Here is an 18,536-nt window from a genome sequence, read left to right on the forward strand (position 1 = left end):
CAGCTAGGATAATAACAACTGGAGAAACTGAAGCAATGGATTCACAACTTGAAAGTCAGCAGCTCAGGCAAGGCAAAATCTTTCTTCACTGCCTCCCTAGAGATGATGTTGTGGGCAGTAAGTGAAGATCCATACAGAGATACTCTTCCTTGCCAAGGGGAGGAAGGAAACTGCCACAGTAAACAAGAAGGTGACTGAATATTGTTAAGGAGGTGAACAAAAGCAATATTTTGCCACATTCCAGGACACATAAGCAGAAGACATTTAATGGAACAATCAGATCAGGAAATATTTGTTGTGTGGAAACTACTGATATTTGTTGTTATGACCAGAGCTAAGGGAGTGCATTGGAGGGGTCTTCTGCTCATTCCACTAATAATCCATGGATCATAACAAAAGTTAACTGTTTACTCAGTTTCTGATATAGCCAATTGTATCCCTTCTCTACTTTAGACTAAGAATAAACAAAACCATCAGCCATGTTTAATAAAACACAAAATTATTTATCTACATTAATCAAAACTTCATTCAATAAAAATGGAAAATCTGATTACACAAAGTTTGTAATGTGAAACTAAACATTTACTCCTCTCAACAGCTCCAGCAAGTACACACATACACACACATACATGCATGAGGTAAAAGGGAAAAATCACAGATTTCCCTGCAGAGATTCACCCTCAGACAAAAACAATTTTGGCCAATAAGGCTTACTTCTTGAAGTCAGAAAGAATAAGATTTGTAATAATTCACTGGTCATTGATGTGATGTTCTGGATCTCGAAGAACATGTCACTGAATACATGCAGTTGTTGCTGGGGATCTTTGCAGGTAGTTGTTCAGGAAATGTCAACAAATCCATGAATGGATTTGTAAAATCTTGAAATCTGTGTTTTCAAACTCAAGGCTAGAGTCACTGTGGTGCATTGCGATGCTGAGAATTATGTTGCTAGTACAATTAAAAATGTGGTCACACTGCAGATTTAAAGCATGCAGCTAGAGAAGGAAAGGATGACCTCTACAAATCTAGAATCCCTACAGTCTAGAAGCAGGCCATTTGGCCCATCAAGTCCATCCCAACCCTCCGAAGATCATCCCACCCAGATCCCCTCGCTATCTCTGTCACACTGCATTTCCAATGGCTAATCCACCTACCCAGCACGTCTCTGGTCACTATGGGCAATTCCGTATGGCCAATACACCTAACCTGCAGACATTTGTCCTGTGGGAGGAAACCCATGCAGACACAGGGAGAATATGCAAACTTCAGACAGACGGTTGCCCAAAGCTGGAATCAAATCCAGGTCACTAGCACTGTGAAGCAGCAGTGCTAACCACGGAGCCACTGTGCCACCTATTCCTGCTACAGCAGGAACTCTGAGTCTATCTCACTCATGCACAGACTGTGTTTTTTTTTTGGTGCTCTTTAAAGCTGTGGACTGAGTTGAGATAGAACAGATTGAAACTTGGGGATTCACAAAGTGAGCTGAATGTTTTGCAAGTAAGTAATTTGATACCAATTACAAAACCTGTTTGCATGTTGGTGGATTCCAGCAATATGCAGATGAACTGGAGCTGAAGGGTTGTTTACAAGAGAAGCTGAAAGGTGTAGACTAGTGACAAATTATCAATGACGAGGTTCCTCTTCCTACAACTATGTGATTGCCTGCCAGGTAGTTGAACAGCTTAGAGATAGACGGACAGAAGCTAGTTCAGATGAGAAGAAAAACCAGGAGACCTGCAAAAGCCAAAACTGAAGTAAGCCACTTTAAACATGAAAAGAAACAGCTTATCTTCATTTCACCACATGGTAGAAGTTATGTCTGAGAATTGCATAAGTCTGAACGATTTCATAAGTGAACCAGCCACCCTGTGCCTCTTGTGAACCAATGGAAGCAACTGGAAAAAAGGTTGAGGAAAAACCATTGATCAGCAAAATCCAACTCAACAGACTTAGTGAACAAGACTGTTTTCAGTGGTTCTGTTTGTCTCTCTCTTTGTGCAAGGGAGGTGTCTTTAAGCTGTTTAGAGTTTTAATAAGTAAAGTTAATTAATTGAGTTTAATTGTTTACCTGTTGCTAGAATAAAATTAGAAGTCATGTGACACCGGGTTATAGTCCAACAGGTTTACTTGAAATCACAAGCTTTCAGATCACTTCCTCTTCATCAGGCTCCTTCACCTAATGAAGGAGCAGCACTCCGAAAGCTTGTGATTTCAAATACACCTATTGGACGATAACCTGGTCTCATGTGACTTTTGACTATGTGTATCTCCGTCCAACATCAGCGCTTCCACATCATAAAACAAAATTATCTGTAATAAGTGGATTCCTACTAAGGCCAAAAACTTGGTCCATGCTTTCTATCACTCTGGGTCTGAAAATCAGGTAGTTTGGGAATTTTATATATTTCTTTTAAAAACTTGACTTCAGGTGTCATGTGCTTGATCTCCAGCATGCTACCCCAATGAGTTATGACACTCACTAACTGGATTTCTACTTTGGATATTGCCAAAGGTAATGGCTCATCAGAGAAATATAGTAACTGCCAAGCTTGTGGCAGAATCACACAAAGTAGCTCAGCTACTCAGGTAGGGCAGAAGAAGGGTAGAAGTGAAATAGCGATATATGAGGCAAGCTTTTCTGTGACTGTACGCATGACTCTGAGATACTATGTTGCCTCCTATCTGCTAATGTCAAGGTTTTCATGGGTTAGCTGCAAGACATTCTTTTGGGGGAAGGGTGGGGAGACAGAAGTTGTGGTCTACTTTGGCACCACAACACAGGCAGAAGGAAGGACATGGTCCTCAAAACAGAATGTAGACAGCACATGAGACTGAAAAGCAAGATGTTTAAGGTGGCAATCTCAAGATTACTCACAGTACCACATGCTGGTGAGTACAGAAATAGGAAGAATGAGCAAACAAATGAGTACTGAAAAAATGGTGCAGGAGTAAGGTCTTGAGAATTCTGAGACATTGGGATCAGTTTTCAGGCAGGTAGGACCTGTGCAAGGAAGAAAGATTACAATTTCACAAGAACAAAGACATAAATCCTCATTTATAGATTTGCTATTGCTGTTGGGAAGATTTTAAGCTAGCTTGTCAGAGAAATGGGAATCTGAGAGGATATTCAAATGGAATAAAAACAATGCTGGTAATACGATGTAGAAAAGCAGCAGAAATAAATCCTACAATCAATCAGACTCAAATTATGACAACATTGTTTAAAAAGCTGAATTTAAGGCACTCTATTTGAATATACACAATAATCACAAGCGCTCATATCAAAAGTAAAAATATGGCATTACAGAGATGTGCCTACAGCTTGACCAGGTCACAGAAGTGAATACTAAAGGATTCAACATGCAGGAGGGATCAGCAAAAAGGAAAAGAAGTTGGGATAGTGGTGAGAATAAGTGACAAGATCAGTGTATTAGCAACAGATAATTTTAGATTAGATTTAGACTCTGAGCTAAGAAATAGCAAGGACTAGCAAACATTGGTAGGATGGTAATTCAGTTTCCTCTCTTAAAAACTGAATTAAGCTGTTCTTTTTTTAGAATAGTCCTTGATTAATCTTGCCCATATGTTTATGGTCCCGATACAAAGAAGGTTCCCCGTCTCTGCTACACAGTGTACAATGTTGAAATAGATGGCGACAGGGATAATGAATCTGCCTTTCAAAATTTTATTAATTCTGTAATGGAACCTAAATGGTGGAAGATTGTAAATGTAACCCTACTGTGAAAGGGGATAAAGAGAAAATAGAATAACAATGACCCCGACGTCAGTAGGGAAATGCGCAATTCTAGAATAAAGGGTGTCATTACGAGATAGTTGGAAAATAATTGTCTGAATGTGTGGAAGCAACACAGACTTATGAAAGAGAAATCATGTTTGACAAACCTGACAGTTTTTGAAATGATGTCACTAATAAAGTTGATAGAGGGGGGTCTTACATAGTTCAGATTTAGATTTGGATCTTATTGTCACATATACTTCAATATAGGAATATAAGAATAAAGTTAAAAGTGTACAAAATCGCCATTCTCCAGAACACAATCTGCCAGGAGAACACAAAGGACAGGATTAAAATCAGAAGCAGAAATTAAAAAAACAGGCAGAAGGGAAGAAAATGTCCAGATCACTCCCCCGCCTTTGCTCTGAGTCCTCGCCACCAGAAAAACAAAGGCACACAGTCCATCCCTCAGTTTAAGAACACTCAGATACCCCAAGACCCCACACCCCACTGCAGCCAGAATGCCATAGCCTCTGCCATCAGGTATTTGAGCCCAGTCACAGCCTGGAGCCAGGCTGCCAATGCTGGAACTGTGTCGCCATTCATTAGTGCCATCTTGCCTCCACCGATGTCATTGCAACTATAAGTGTGCTGAAGCTGCCAGGTCCTGAACTGGGGTCAAACCCAATGCTGGGCCCACCACACTGAAGCAGACGGTGCCTGATTCTGGCTTTCATTGCCAACTCCTGGGACCACCATTTCAGCAAAGAATCCCGCTGCTGCCAACCTCCTGAGGAGGATATGGCATGGCTGAATTTTGAGAAGGTTTTTGAAGAAGTCCCACACAGGTTAATAAACAAAATTAAAGCACATGGAATTGCATGTTACCTGCTAGCATGGATTTAGAATTGGAAAACAGGCAGAAGGCAAAGAGCAGGAATAAATGGGTCATTCTCAGGCAGGCAGGCTGTAACCAGTGACGGGGTAATACAAGGATCAGTGATTGGTCCCTGGCTGTGGGCACCAGCATGATACTTTCAAATTTGCAGATGATTCAAACTTGGTGAAACTATGAGTTATGATGAGGATGCACAGAGACATCAAGGGGCTTCAGCCAGAATGAGTGAGTGAGGATGAGCATGGTAGATAGAATATAATGTGGATTGGTGTTAAGGTTATCCACTTCAATAGTAGGAACAAAGGCACCAGTATTTCTTAAATGTTGAGTGTTTGGGAAATATTGATGTGCAAAAGGGATCCAGATGGCCTTGTCACTAGAAGCTAACCTTCAAGTGCAGCTAGGAATTCGGAAAGCAAATACCTTTTATTGCAAGAGGATATGAGTACAGAAGCAAAGAAGTCTAGTTTCAATTTCACAGAGCACTGGTTAGACTACACTGGTTAGAGTAGGATGTCAGACAGCTCACCATGCCAGCGAGTGTGGGCCCAGCAGCAAAAGATGATGCTGGAGTGTGGCACTTTCAATGTTGGCAGGTCCAGTGCAGGACTTGAGGAGGTGGTGGTGGCACTGGTTTTCAAGATGGCAGCAACGGCAGGGCATTCTCTGCAGTCGGTGGAAAAGGTAACATCTGCAGATGGTTTTGGTCAGCTGTAGCGATGCAGTCAGTCGAATTGGTTCTCCTGGCAGATTGACAGGAGTGGTGGTTGCAATGAGGGCAGGGTGGTAGGCCCAATGTGATGTCCCTGGAGGCAGGGTGATGGCCATGCTGGAGCCTGTTGTGGAGACCCCTACCCACCAATGTTCAATGGAGCACAAGAAGGGAGGACCAACTCTGTTTTCAGTTATTTCTTAATTTCTTCTATAAGTCAAAATGGCGCTTCAGGATGGCAACATATTACACTGTTCACTATTTATCTGTTAAATACAAGTGACAATAAATCATTAATTTAATTCAGTCTGAAGTACTGTGCACAGTCCTGGTGCCCTAGGCTGAGGAAGTATATACTTTTCATTTAGGGAGGAAAGCAAGGGTTCACCGGAGTAATTCCAAGAATGGTGAGACTGTCCTGTGTGGAGAAATTGAAGATAATGGGGCACGTACTCACTGGATTTTAAAAGTATGACAAGTAATCTTATAGAAAATTTACAACATTCTTAAAGGCATAGAAAGAGAAGATGCAAAAATTATGTTTCTCCCAGCAGTGGAGTCTAGAACCAGTCTAGAATCTCTGAATGAAGGCAAAACACTTCAGAAGAAGATGAGGACGAACCTCTTCACTTACATAGTGGTGGCTGTATAGAATTCTCTATCCTAGAGTGCTTTGGAGGGTCATGCATTAAGCTTAAAGAGAGAGAAAGTGAGAATAATTGACGTCTAGTTACTAAAATTATCAAGAAATAAATAGTGTGAATATAGTGCTGAGTTAGATGATCAACCATAATCTAAAATGTCAGAGCAGGCCTGGGGACTGAATGGCTTTCTTATGCTCCTGTACTCTGACTTAGATGATTCAAACAAAGTTACGTTCTTGGTAAAGCAACAAAAATTATTTTCCCCCTCAATGTGAACAATCATTAAGTGATACGACTGCAAGAGTAAACTCACTGAAATAGCCCAGTATATTGTTTTTATTTAACTTTTCAAAAAAGCCTAAGGGTTCATGATCAGTCCATCCCAGCATTCCTCTGTAGCCATGATGGGCATATACTTCAAAAATATTCAACAGATAATAGCAATCCCAGTATTTTCTTTACCACTGTAGTGTATCTTCTTAATTTCATTTTACCTTTGCTAATTAATTTAACTTTTAAAAATGTATCACATCAGTCTCTCTCTGTCTCATACTCACCTATGCCCAAGTCATTAACATTAATTACTACCTTGAAGTTTAATGCAATTAGGGGCATCCAAATTGATCAAACTTGCTTTCAGTTTCTCAAAAGCAGCTTGGTACCCCCATGAACCACTCTATCTTGACATCTTTTTGTAGTGAATCTGTCAGTGAAACAGTTAAAGTGCTGAAGTTTGGTATAAACATAAAATAGAAATTATACATCCTGAACTTTAGGAAAGCTTATAGTTTTCCTGTTCAAAGCTCCAAAACCCAGAGGACGTTGGGCAAGAGTATCTGAACAGTCAGAACAGGCATAAGTGCAGTCTACCTACATGTAGGCCAGATGAAGCCAAAGTGATTATACCACATAGAAGTAGAAAAGAAGGAAGAGTAAAGATTTGTAATTGACATGTGTATGAACATGGCTTTCAATGCATGGTAGATTGTTAACTTTCTGTTTGATTTTCCAATCCAATAAAAAAGTTTGTTTACACTATTTTCTTGTATTGCCAATTTTTGTCTGCTGCCTGGCAAGTAATCTTCTCACTTGTAATGGGTGATAAACTGAGGCATAACAGAGAAGCCATGGGTGTCTGTTAGCTGTTGAGCTGTTGGGAAATGGTTCAGGGGTTGACAGGAACATGCCAGTTGTGTGGCTTCCAGCTGGTTGCACCAGTTCAACTAAACTAATTTGTGCCAGAATGGGAGCATCCTGTGGAGCTAACTGTGCCACTGCTGGTGTCTCCAGAACATTGCCACCCTCCTCATGGTGTTCATTCTCCTGCTTCTCCTCCCCTGAAAAAGAACTTTCTTCATCCTACACTTTTAATTCTCATTTCTGCACTTTGTCACAATCACTTTCAGACTCAAAAGCCAGGTTAGTGAATATTGAAGGTTCTCAAAATCTATTTGGGTTATTAAATCTCATCCTTAATATGTTGTTTGCATGTTCAATGATGATTTCTGTGGTCACATCGCTTTAATCACACTCAGACTTTATTGTTGAGGCTCCTAACATGCACCATCAACAATGTTTTCAGTGGGTAGCCCTTATCTCCAAGGAGGCAACCAGTAACATTGATTCAAGTTCTAAAGAGTTCTGGGAGGATAGACTGTTGTAAGAATAAATCATTATGATAGCTTCCTGGGAATTGTACATACATTACTTGATGAACTTGGTTGTGGTCATATTCAAGATGCACCAGATAGAGTGGAAACCCCTGAGATTGATGATAGTACCAGGTTGGTCTGGGGCATCTTGATTGCACATAAGGGATGTGATGACTTTCTGAAATTATAGGAAGCCTTGCAGAGTCGTAAAACCGTGCATCGGTTTATCATGATTAGTCTAAAATGTAGCAGTGTACATAAGTGTTGGCCTGGCAAACAGAGTGTTAGTTACCTACGTGTAACACTTGTGAGCAGGGTGGTTGCAAAGTTCTGCAAATATCTCCTCTGCAGATCTGGAGGAGGTTAGAGGCAAAGACATTGAAGGAATTGATGACTTTCATCCTCAATGAGAAAACATGCCCAGCAGCTTCATTTAACAACAGCTCTTCTTCCAGCAGCCTGCAAACTCCAATAAACACCTGTCATAATACCCTGTCCCTTTTGAAGCACTGCTGCTTGAACATAGCCAGCAAGCTGATACCATGTCTGTGTACCCCGGGTTAGGAATCACCTCCTCTGAGCTGTGTTGCCATGCTCATCTCCTCTTTTCTCTGGTTTGAAAGGTTGAGAATAAGACTGCTGCATTGTAAAATCAAAAAAAAATCTAACAAGTAGTTTTATAAGCTAACGCACAGAGGAAAATTCTACTATGAAGCACCTTCATTCATTCCCATGTTGAGATTTGCTAACAAAGCACAAACTAAGAACGGAAATGAGTGATTTATAAATCTTAAATCCTATGGCAGCATTACGAATTTAGTCAGTCAGATGTCAGGCTTAACAAATCACATGATATCATAGAAAGTGCAAAAACATAAAGAGAAATAAAATGAGATGCTATGTGATGAAGAATTTTTAACTGAACAATTGTAATTAATATTAGATCATAAAATATTCGATGTTAAAGCACATAAAACTGTCCTGATGTTCTTTACAAATGCTAATCAAATTTAAACTATTTGCTTTGAATTGTATTTTACTTTCATTTTCCAAATTGAACTAAGAGATGCAGGATTCTCACCATTTTTATCCAATGAATGTGGATCTGAATGTTTTTTTCCAATGTCAGCAAAGGATCGCACTATAGGAATTCGATTACTAAGCTTCTTTTGATTCTGATGATGATGTCGTTTCAGGAGGGCTTGATGAACCTTTTGACGAATGTCATCACTCAGTCCTGAGGGTACTTGCTGGTCCAAGATTAGGTCTGTGAAAAGTAAACTGAAATGAATTATTGTGAACTTTTGAAACTGAGAAAATCTGCAGACTAGATAGTGACCAGCAAACATAAGATTGTACTGAGTTTACAAAAACAATTTTTAATATTTATCTTATGGTACTGTTTCAAATATTTGATGCTCCAAATTTCAAGAGTAACTAGAGTAATTGCATCATGCACCTGACTCTCCAAAACCTGTTCACTATCTACAAGGCGCAGGTACTTCCCACTTGCCTGGATGGGTGCAGCTCCAACAACAGTCAAAACTGTAGTATTTTTTGTAATGTAAGAAACATAACAGCATTCTTACGCAAAGAAACTTCCCATGAACATGAATAAGATTTCATTTTGATGTTTTTCCATGGAACATGATCATCACAACAAGGCAAGTTGTTGTTGCTTATCCCAGCTATCTTTGAGAAGATGAGCTGCCTTCTTAAACTATGGCCATCTAAATGCTGCAGCTACATCTACACTCCTGACGGAAAGAAGCATCCAGGATTTTGACTCGCGACAATGTCCCGATAATCTACTTTTTTAATGATGTTGGTTAAGGCAGTAATTCTGAAATTGGAGTTGGTAGGTATCTCATATATGGACTAAGTGATATAAGGCTGATCCATGGATGGATGACCGCTTAAGACACAATTGTCATGAGTAAGGAAGTGAGTTGCAGCAGTGGCTGATGAAAACCAAGTAGTATTATCAACAGATGATTAATCCAGAGACCCAGGTAATGTTCGAGGAACATGCATTCAAAATCCATTATGGTGGATGGCAGAATTTGAGTTCAATATTAGTCTGGAAACAGGAGTCTAATGATGACCATGAAACCATTCTCAATTATCAAGAAAGGCCCAGGTCATTCATTAATGTTCTTTAGCAAAGAAATTTACTGTCCTTACCTCATAGTTTCATCGAGTCTTAGAGATGTACAGCATGGGAACAGACCCTTTGGTCCAACTCATCCATGCTGACCAGATATCCTAATCTAATCTAGCCCCATGTGCCAAGACTTGGCTCATATCCTTCTAAATCCTTTCTATTCATATACCCAATCAGATGCCTTTTAAATGTTGTAATTGTACCACGCTCCACCACTTCCTCTGGCAGCTCATTCCATACATGCACCACCCTCTGCTTGAAAAGTTTGCCCTTAGTTCCCTTTTAAATTTTTCTGTTCTCATCCTAAACTCTCTAGTTCTGGACTCCCCCACCCTAGAGAAAAGACTTTGTCTATTTACTCTATCTATGCCCCTCATCATGTTATAAACCTCTATAAAGTCACTCCTCAGCATCCGACGCTTCAGGGCAAACAGCCCTAACCGAGTCAGCCTCTCCTTGTAGCTCAAATGCTCCAAACCTGGCAAAATCCTTGTAAATCATTTCTGAACTTAGTATGATTCTAGATCACAGCAAGGTGTTTGACACTTAACAGCTCTCTGGTCAACTAGGGAGGGTAATAAATGTTGGCTTAGTTTGTGATGTCCACATCCCATGAAGGAATTTTAAAAAAGCTTTGCTCTTTATGTACTTCTGCTTGACCCAGCTCCTCTACTGCTCTCTCCTTGTTCGTGGTTCACTAGATGATATCACTCAGGTCATGGCTTTCTACAAGCTCTTGTTTCCTATATACTCCTGCTTTCTTCCATGTTCCAAACCCATCGTGCTTCTGTCATCAACCCTAATACTTTTTTTCCATATCCCTACTGTCTTCACACTCCAGTAATCTCTGGGCTCCTAATTTCTGCATTCTACTGTTCTTTACATGCTGTACACACATAGCACTCCTGCTCCTATCCAGCTCATTGCAGCTTTTTCAATGCTCCTGTTGTCTCCATGTTTCTTGCCACTCCATGCTTCTGGTCTCACTGTAATGTGCTTCTCCATCGTGCCCCCACTGTACTGTGTTTTACATACTCTAGTTTCGATATGTTGTTGTTGAAATGGTCTCATACTTATAGCATGAAGAGGCACTTCATTTGCCTGACACCATATACAGCATACTCTTATTTCAAGTTAAAGTTGGACCTCAGCTTCTGATTGAATGGTTTATCGTGACTATGAAATATATATGTCCATTTGGTAAATTCATTCTTGAGTATAATTTGGATTATTTTCTTTCTTAAACTTCAAAATGGCACCACCAGAAAGGAAAATTAGAGTGGATGATATAAAATGAATTGGCTAAACAAAGTGAGACTTCATTCTACTTAGTCAGACAAATCATGCCATTCTTCAACACAAACTGAAATATATTGCATTGCTGCCCCTAAATTTGCATATCACTGCATGTTGATTACTTTTCAAAGCACACTTCACATTTGGTCGTTGTATCAATCTTCACTCTTTTCTCTCCTTCCCCTCCTCTTTATTCACTGATGGGACGTGAGCACTGCTGGCTAGGCATGGAGAAAGCTGGAGGGGAGGGGAACTGCCTTCTTGAACGACTGCAGGCTGGAGTATAATGATATCCAAAGGTCTGTTAGGAAGAGAATTCCAGGATTTTAAACCAATGTCAGTGAGAGAACAGTGATACACTTCCAAGTCAGGATAGGTGTGACTTGAAGGGAATCTTTCAAGTGGTGGTGCTCCCACATATCTGCTGCCATGTCCATCCAAGTTTTAAAGCTTGTGGGTTTGCAAGGTACTGTCAGAGAAGCCTAAGTGAGTTACCACAGTACACCTTGTAAACAGTGGATACTACTGCCACTGTGCACTGGTGGTGAAGGCAGTGAATGTTGAAGTTGATGGATGGAGTGCAAATCAAGCAGGCTGTTTAGTCTTGGATGTTGTCAAGCTTTGAGTGTTTTTGGAACTGCATTCAACTGGGAAAGTGGAACATTGCTCATTATGATCCTGACTTGTGACTTACAGATATTGGACAGACATTGAGAACAAAAGAAGTGACTTACAGAATTCCTACAGCTGACTTACTCTTATAACCTTACTCTTTATATGGATGGTCCAGTTCAGTCTTACAATGACAATAGTGAAAGATTCAGCCATGGTAATGTCACGTAATGGCATGTCAAGGGGCAATTCTCTTTTATTAGATATGGTCAATGCTTGACACTTACATGGGTGAATTATTACTTGCTGCTTGTCACCACAATCATGCATATTGTCCAAAGCTTGCTGCTTATAGACATGATCTGCTGCAGTATCTGAAGAGTCACAATGATGCTGAACATTGTGCAAACAAAAGTGAATATCCCCAGTTTGACCTTATGATGGAGTGGAGGTCATTATTGAAGATGTTTGGGCCTAGGACACTACCCTGAGGAGCTCTTGCAGAGATATCCTGGAGCTGAGATGATAGACCATCTTCTTTTGTATTAGGGATGACAATCGTTTCTGCATTCACCTGCAGGCTTGTGGCATTTCATGCAGTGAAACTGATAAGTTTTTTTGGCTCTGTGATCATCTCAATGAAGTGAAACCTATTTCTACTCAGCATTTAGAAATATGGACTTTCTAGCAGAATCACTGCTAATTAAACTGTAGGGGAAAGTGGGGACTGCAGATGCTGCAGATCAAAGTCGAGAGTGTGGCACTGGAAAAGCACAGCAGGTCAAGCAGCATCCAAGGAGCAGGAGTATCAATGTTTTATGCATAAGCCCTTCATCTTACATAATGAAGGGTTTAAGCCCAAAATGTTGATTCTCCTGCTCCTTGGATGCTGCCTGTCCTGCTGTTCTTTTCCAGCACTACACTCTCAATTTTGAATAAACTCTGTGGCTGGACTGGGAATGCACAAAAACTATAGCTAAAACTGAAGTTTTGGGAAATGTAGTATTTCTTATAGCTCCATGTTTGCTACCTTTCATAGGTTAAATGAATTCGTATAACTAATATATAATTTCAACCTGGTAGCATCAAAAGCTTGTTTTTCGGTACAACTTTCAATGACACAGATTAGGTAAAGTTGATTTTTGTTAAAAAGCATTCAGTCATTAAGTAGTTATTATGTTTCATTTATTTTTGAATATCTATTTCACTAAGATCAAATGTGCATTTGCAACGTACCAGAAATCTCCTCAATAGTGCTAGCTCTCATATCCAACAGGACTGTCCCATTGATGATACAACTCCTCAATTCAAATAAGCTGTGAAGCGACAATGTAGCAACATATGGCTTGCTCCATCGATCTCCTCCATCTTCCACATCTTCCTCAAATTTTAGCCATCTGAATTCACAGATATATAACTGAGTATATAACATCCTTAAATTACTGACACTGTTACTTACTATGGGTTGTGGTAATATAGTAGCACAGATTAAGAATTGCTTAACAGGCAGAATTAGAGATAGAATTAGAATTAGCTTTATTGTCATATGTACTTGCATGAGTACAGTGAAAGGTTTGCACTTGTGGTGTCATCTTGGGTACCAAGGTACCTAGGGACACATTCTGGAGTACAAATTCTGACCAGAAACAATAGAAAAATAAAGAAATTAATAAGTCCACCATTACAGACTTTCAAAAATAAAAAAAATCAAAATAATAAATCAGAAAAATAAAATGCTCAGAATTACAGACCTTTCATGATAGTATAATAATAAAAGGAAATTTTAAATAAAGAAAACAAACAGTAGAAATAAAAGGGCCATTTTCAGTTTGGCAGAGGGGTAATGCAAGGATCCATGCTTGGACCCCAGCTGTTCAAATCTATATCAATAATTCTGGAGTCGAACAACAGCAACATTTTCAAGTTTGCAGGTGATATAAAACTTGCTGAGAATGAGAGTTGTGAGCAAGATGCAAAGAGGTTTCAGTGTAATCTAGACAGGCTGAACAAGTGAGCAAGAATATGGTAGATGAAAAATATTCTCTAGAAACTTATACATTTTCCTCTGAGATCAATTATATTGAATGTAATGTAAAATACACTCATATGTTCCACAAAAATATTTGGCAGCTTGTACAAATGAAATATGGGCTGTACTTTAACAGGGGAGGGGATCAGCATTATTAACAGGCTGCTCAACATGACAATATGCTGGGAACAGGTAACTGTGGAACCTTTCAAAGAAAGGAGGTGCTGCCAATTATACTGAACAGTCCAATTGCATCAGAACTCAGGAATAGTACCTACTGGACCTACAAACAGTCCCCAGGAGAAGGGCTGTAAATGCCAGACTATAAGGTGCATCATTTTTGGACCGGGGGAGGGGGGCTTTGGGGTCCTCAGGAAGGAATAGTGAGAGAGATTTGTTGAGTCTAGAGGAAAATGACAAAGGTCGAGTGGGAAAGTATAAGCTTAGAGAATACCTTGATAGACACAAGGCAATCCCGGAAAAAATGGTACTCTCCTCCTTCCTACATATTCACCTGAGTTGATAAAATAGTGGGCAGGCTTCTTTCATTCTACATTATCCCGGACACACTTTATTATAGCAACAAAGGGTCTTAAATGGTAAAAGTCCTAATGGGAGATGGGATGCCTGATGGCTTGACCACCCACTGCATTATGGAGGATAGTTCAGGTGTTGGGTTAGCCATCCACCCTTGCAATTACACCAACCGAGCTGAGGATCCTAAAGGTCCCTCATGATAATATCTAGAACTTTAAAATCTATTTCTAACCATTTTTTACATGCAGGAATTAATAACTCATAAAAGTAAATATAATTAAACATAATGTGAGATAAACATATTTTTTAGTTTTAATTGGTATGCCAAAGTGAATTGCCGCCTGTGTGCTCTGCTTGACAGGTGCCTGGCCCTGTCTATTCATGGAAGATCTTCATCTGGATAGTGAGTGACAGCAGCATGATTGAGTAGATGAGCATCAGAGCCAGACCCACTTCTATCCTCAAGCAATGTTCATAGCCGCACTTCCAACAGCGTTCAGTGAACAAGGATCAGGACTGGGAGCCTTAGTTAATTTTCCTTAACTCAGCTGTAATGAGGTTTTGTGAGACCAAAAATGCAGCACTTACTAATATAGCCCTCCACTACCACAGCTGAATCGATTAACCCAACCAAAATGAAAGATGTCCTCTGTGCAAATAAGTCCATTTTCAGTACCTTTATCAACTAAAGCATCAAAAAAACACATGGGAGCAGATTTAAACGTCAAGGAAAATTGAGCATCTCCTGTTTCAATTGTTGAACAATATTCAGAAAGATAAACCACCTGGCAGTCTCTTTCCATTCTGTATCTTCATCATTATGCATACAAATTTCATCAAGCTCAGTGAAGAGGTCATGAGGGATATGCTCTTCATCATCATCTTCTGTTCCAAGGATAAACTGCACACGTTGGGATGGAGTATCTGAAAGACAGTAAATAAGAGAGCTAGGAAACAGATATTACAAGTGAAGATTTTTATGATACGCAACATTTTTGATTAACAATTGCAACAAAGATTATGATCCTATGTCTATCTTTCAGATGTTGATTGCCTTCCTATACATTTCTGGCATGTTCTATTTTTAATTCCTTTAAATAAATGCTATTGAAGTCAATGATCACCCAGAGGGTGGTTAATCTGTGGAATTCATTGCTGATAAGTGCTGTGGAGGCTAAGTCTTGAATGTATTTAAAACAAAGATAGATAGGTTCTTGATTGTTAAAGGGATCAATGGTTACAGGGAGAAGGCAGAAGAATACATTCGAGAAACATATCAGCAATGATGGAATGAGCAGATTCGATGGGCCGAATGACCCAGTTCTGATCCAAAATCTTATGATCTCATCTGTGAGGATATTCCAGGAGACTTCAATTAGACAAAAAGAAGAATAAAAAATATTCTGAATATGATGAATGATTTTCCAACTACTCCAAGGGTTAAAATTTTTCTTTCAGTAGATAATGAAACTATTTTTACATATACCATTAGAAGGTAGGATTTCACCATCTTCAATAATAGAATAAACTTGAAAATTTAAGGAACTTAAACTCTCTTGGATACCTACACCAGGACTGGGATCAACAGAAAACCTCTTTGCAATATTCTAAGCCCCAGACTTGACTGGAAGTTCAACATTAGCATCAGTGTTCTCTTACACAACAGTTACACAGATCACAGGAAGCACATTTACTCTTTTAAGTTCTTTAGGTACTTACTCTGAAATCAACATATCCCACTGATGTTATTTTAGATCTATTTAAAACCAATTAGTTCTGGCATCATATTTTCATACTCCTCTACTGCAGTATGTTCATTTTCTTCTGTTATTCCATTCCAAATATATGAATTCCACTCTGTTATTTGATATTGCTGTCATCTTATGTTGAGCCAATTTCCTCTTCTGCATGTTCCAGACAATCTTGCTGTGAAATATAATGCTGAATTTCTGCAGAAATCCAGGTGTTACCTCTTCAAACTCTTACTACATAAATGGTTCCTCAGTGATTGTTGAACATCTGCCCAGTTTAGTTGAGAACATGTTTTATATAATGTCTTTGATTTGTCCAGCTCTGTCTTGGAGCATGCCACATGATGGTGTGGGTAAGTTAATTCCAACAAAGTCAATCTTCTGTTGCATCTCTTCTACTTCTAGTTGCAACAATTATCCTGATCACTTCAAGCTCTTAAATGTTTCAGTAAAATCACCCCTCATTATTCTAAACTCCAACTGGTATACGCTTAACCTTTCTTTGTAAGATGAGCTTCGGTAAGCTTGGCAGTCAGGAAGGAGAGATCACGTCCAGATGAGACACAGCCCAGGCAAATACATAGTTTGGGGAAGTTGGAGACATTCAAGAGTATAGTGATTGGAATGAGGTCAGCCAGGTGGATTCTGAGAGTATGACTTTTCTAATTGGCGCTGTTAACCTGGTCCTGTTAAGAAGCCCTGGCTGAGAGATATAAAGAGGAGTGCCAGGGGTTCTATTCACTCTAGGAGCTGGCTGTGAACTAGCTGGGTCAGTGTCATATATTATGCTCATGCAAATAAAGGATGACTTGGTGACGGGATACCAGCCTTCGTGGAACTATTTTACTTATAAATCTGAAGTGCTAACTCTTTTTGTCTTCTTAAATGTTGCCTGACCCTCTGAATATTTTCTATTTCCTGGCTTCAGATATGCCAGATTCCACAATACAGTATTTTGCGTTAATTTTATTGTTCAATTCACTGTCACTTCTATTCCAGCAACACCCACATTGAGAAATTCGACTCTGCTGACTGATATAGTTTAACTTGTCTCTTTTACCATATCCATCTTCATCAGTACATGTTTCTGAGCAAATGTTTACTTTTACAGTGCATCTCATTTCGTAGTCAATGTGTTAAATTTTGAACTTTCTGCATGGATATCAAAACACATTCTACTCTTGACATTTTGGATCCACCCATGATCTCTCAATGGAATTCTGGTCTAACAACCTGGTATTTGGCTCCAAAAGTCTTGTGTCACCTTCTTTCGGGAAGGCCAACCAACTCAAGTTCCCATATATAAGTGGGGAGTAATCAGCAATTAATCAAAAGCTAGCAGCACATTGTAGGCAGTATCAGTGGGAATGATGGCTGCTACCAGTAATGCACCCACGGAAAGACACAGAATTCCTAAGGGAACCTGTGCACAGGTAAGTGAGAATAGGATAGCGATTGAAGTGGTAGATATGGAAGAAGTTGGAGTCGGTGCCTTTGCATTAGATTCAACCTTCTCCTCCCACCAATCCCACATTACCCCAAAACCCACATGCGGGGGTTCAATCTTGTTAGCCAACCAAATGCCCCACCAGCTCCAATTTGGGTGGCCTGTGGGCCGAGCATTAAGTCCTAGGAATTAAGTTGATTTTGTTCCTCACAAACACTGCCTCACTTGCTAAGTATTTTCAGCATTTCTATTTTTTCATCCCATCAATTTCATTAAATATAACCTGCCTTTACTGAATTCATTCTATGCAGGCTGTCCTTGATTAACCAATGCATTTCAAAAGTTACATCAATTTCTATCAGAAATTATTAAGTTTTAAAAGTGTGCTTCCAACTGGCTTAAAACTAACAACCAATTTTTACCCAATTGAGATGTTACCAATTCTCCATCCAGTAAAAGGAACATTAACATTGACCATCATACATTTATAGATCTTTAGCTTCACAGAAAATGCCTTACCATATGTAGGAGACTCTCTGCCATCCTCTGTGCTAGAGTCCCTCTCTCGGTCACGCTTGCGATGCTTGTGTCCACGATGCCTGTGACGTCGATGGCTTCGTCTTCCTCGTGGTACATGAACACCAATATACAAAGTCCGATGACCTGCAGGCAAAGAAAAGAAAGCTAAATTCCTCATCTTTATACTTTTAGAGTCACTTCACTTTTTTTGTTAGCTGTATTCAGAGCAGCAACAACACTCTTAATAAGACAGGTTCTATTTAGGTTTTGTGTCCGCACTTAAACCATTCACAGTAAAACTGCAATCTATCTTAATCTCACTAATGTTGGTAATTTTCAGCCTTGACCTCCAACATTCCAGTGTATTCTACAGTGGAGTGAGATTTGGTTCAGAGTAGCTTGAAGCTCTTTCATTAAACATAATGTGACCATATTCCTTCAGCAAGAAGGAAAATATTGTCCTGAGACGCTGTCATCTGACATGCTCTTTGTGCTCAAATATTTTGATTGGAGTGGAATCTTAATTTCCAACCCCA

The 18,536-nt window shown here is 39.6% G+C and overlaps 1 protein-coding gene across 1 annotated transcript in view; it reads right to left on the bottom strand.

Annotated features, from left to right (window-relative positions):
- LOC132817351 (sodium-driven chloride bicarbonate exchanger-like) overlaps window positions 1-18,536 on the bottom strand; it is a 252,399-nt gene that overhangs the window by 148,185 nt on the left and 85,678 nt on the right. Inside the window, exons 3-7 of the mRNA XM_060827759.1 lie at window positions 18,001-18,144; window positions 15,069-15,207; window positions 12,954-13,114; window positions 8,727-8,912; window positions 4,628-4,630 (exon numbers count right to left, since the gene is read on the bottom strand). Of these exons, the coding sequence (XP_060683742.1) occupies window positions 4,628-4,630; window positions 8,727-8,912; window positions 12,954-13,114; window positions 15,069-15,207; window positions 18,001-18,144 (633 nt within the window). The remainder of the gene's footprint in view (window positions 1-4,627; window positions 4,631-8,726; window positions 8,913-12,953; window positions 13,115-15,068; window positions 15,208-18,000; window positions 18,145-18,536) is intronic.

The sequence above is a fragment of the Hemiscyllium ocellatum genome, chromosome 7 (assembly GCF_020745735.1).
Source record: "Hemiscyllium ocellatum isolate sHemOce1 chromosome 7, sHemOce1.pat.X.cur, whole genome shotgun sequence".
NCBI classification, from domain to species: domain Eukaryota; kingdom Metazoa; phylum Chordata; class Chondrichthyes; order Orectolobiformes; family Hemiscylliidae; genus Hemiscyllium; species Hemiscyllium ocellatum.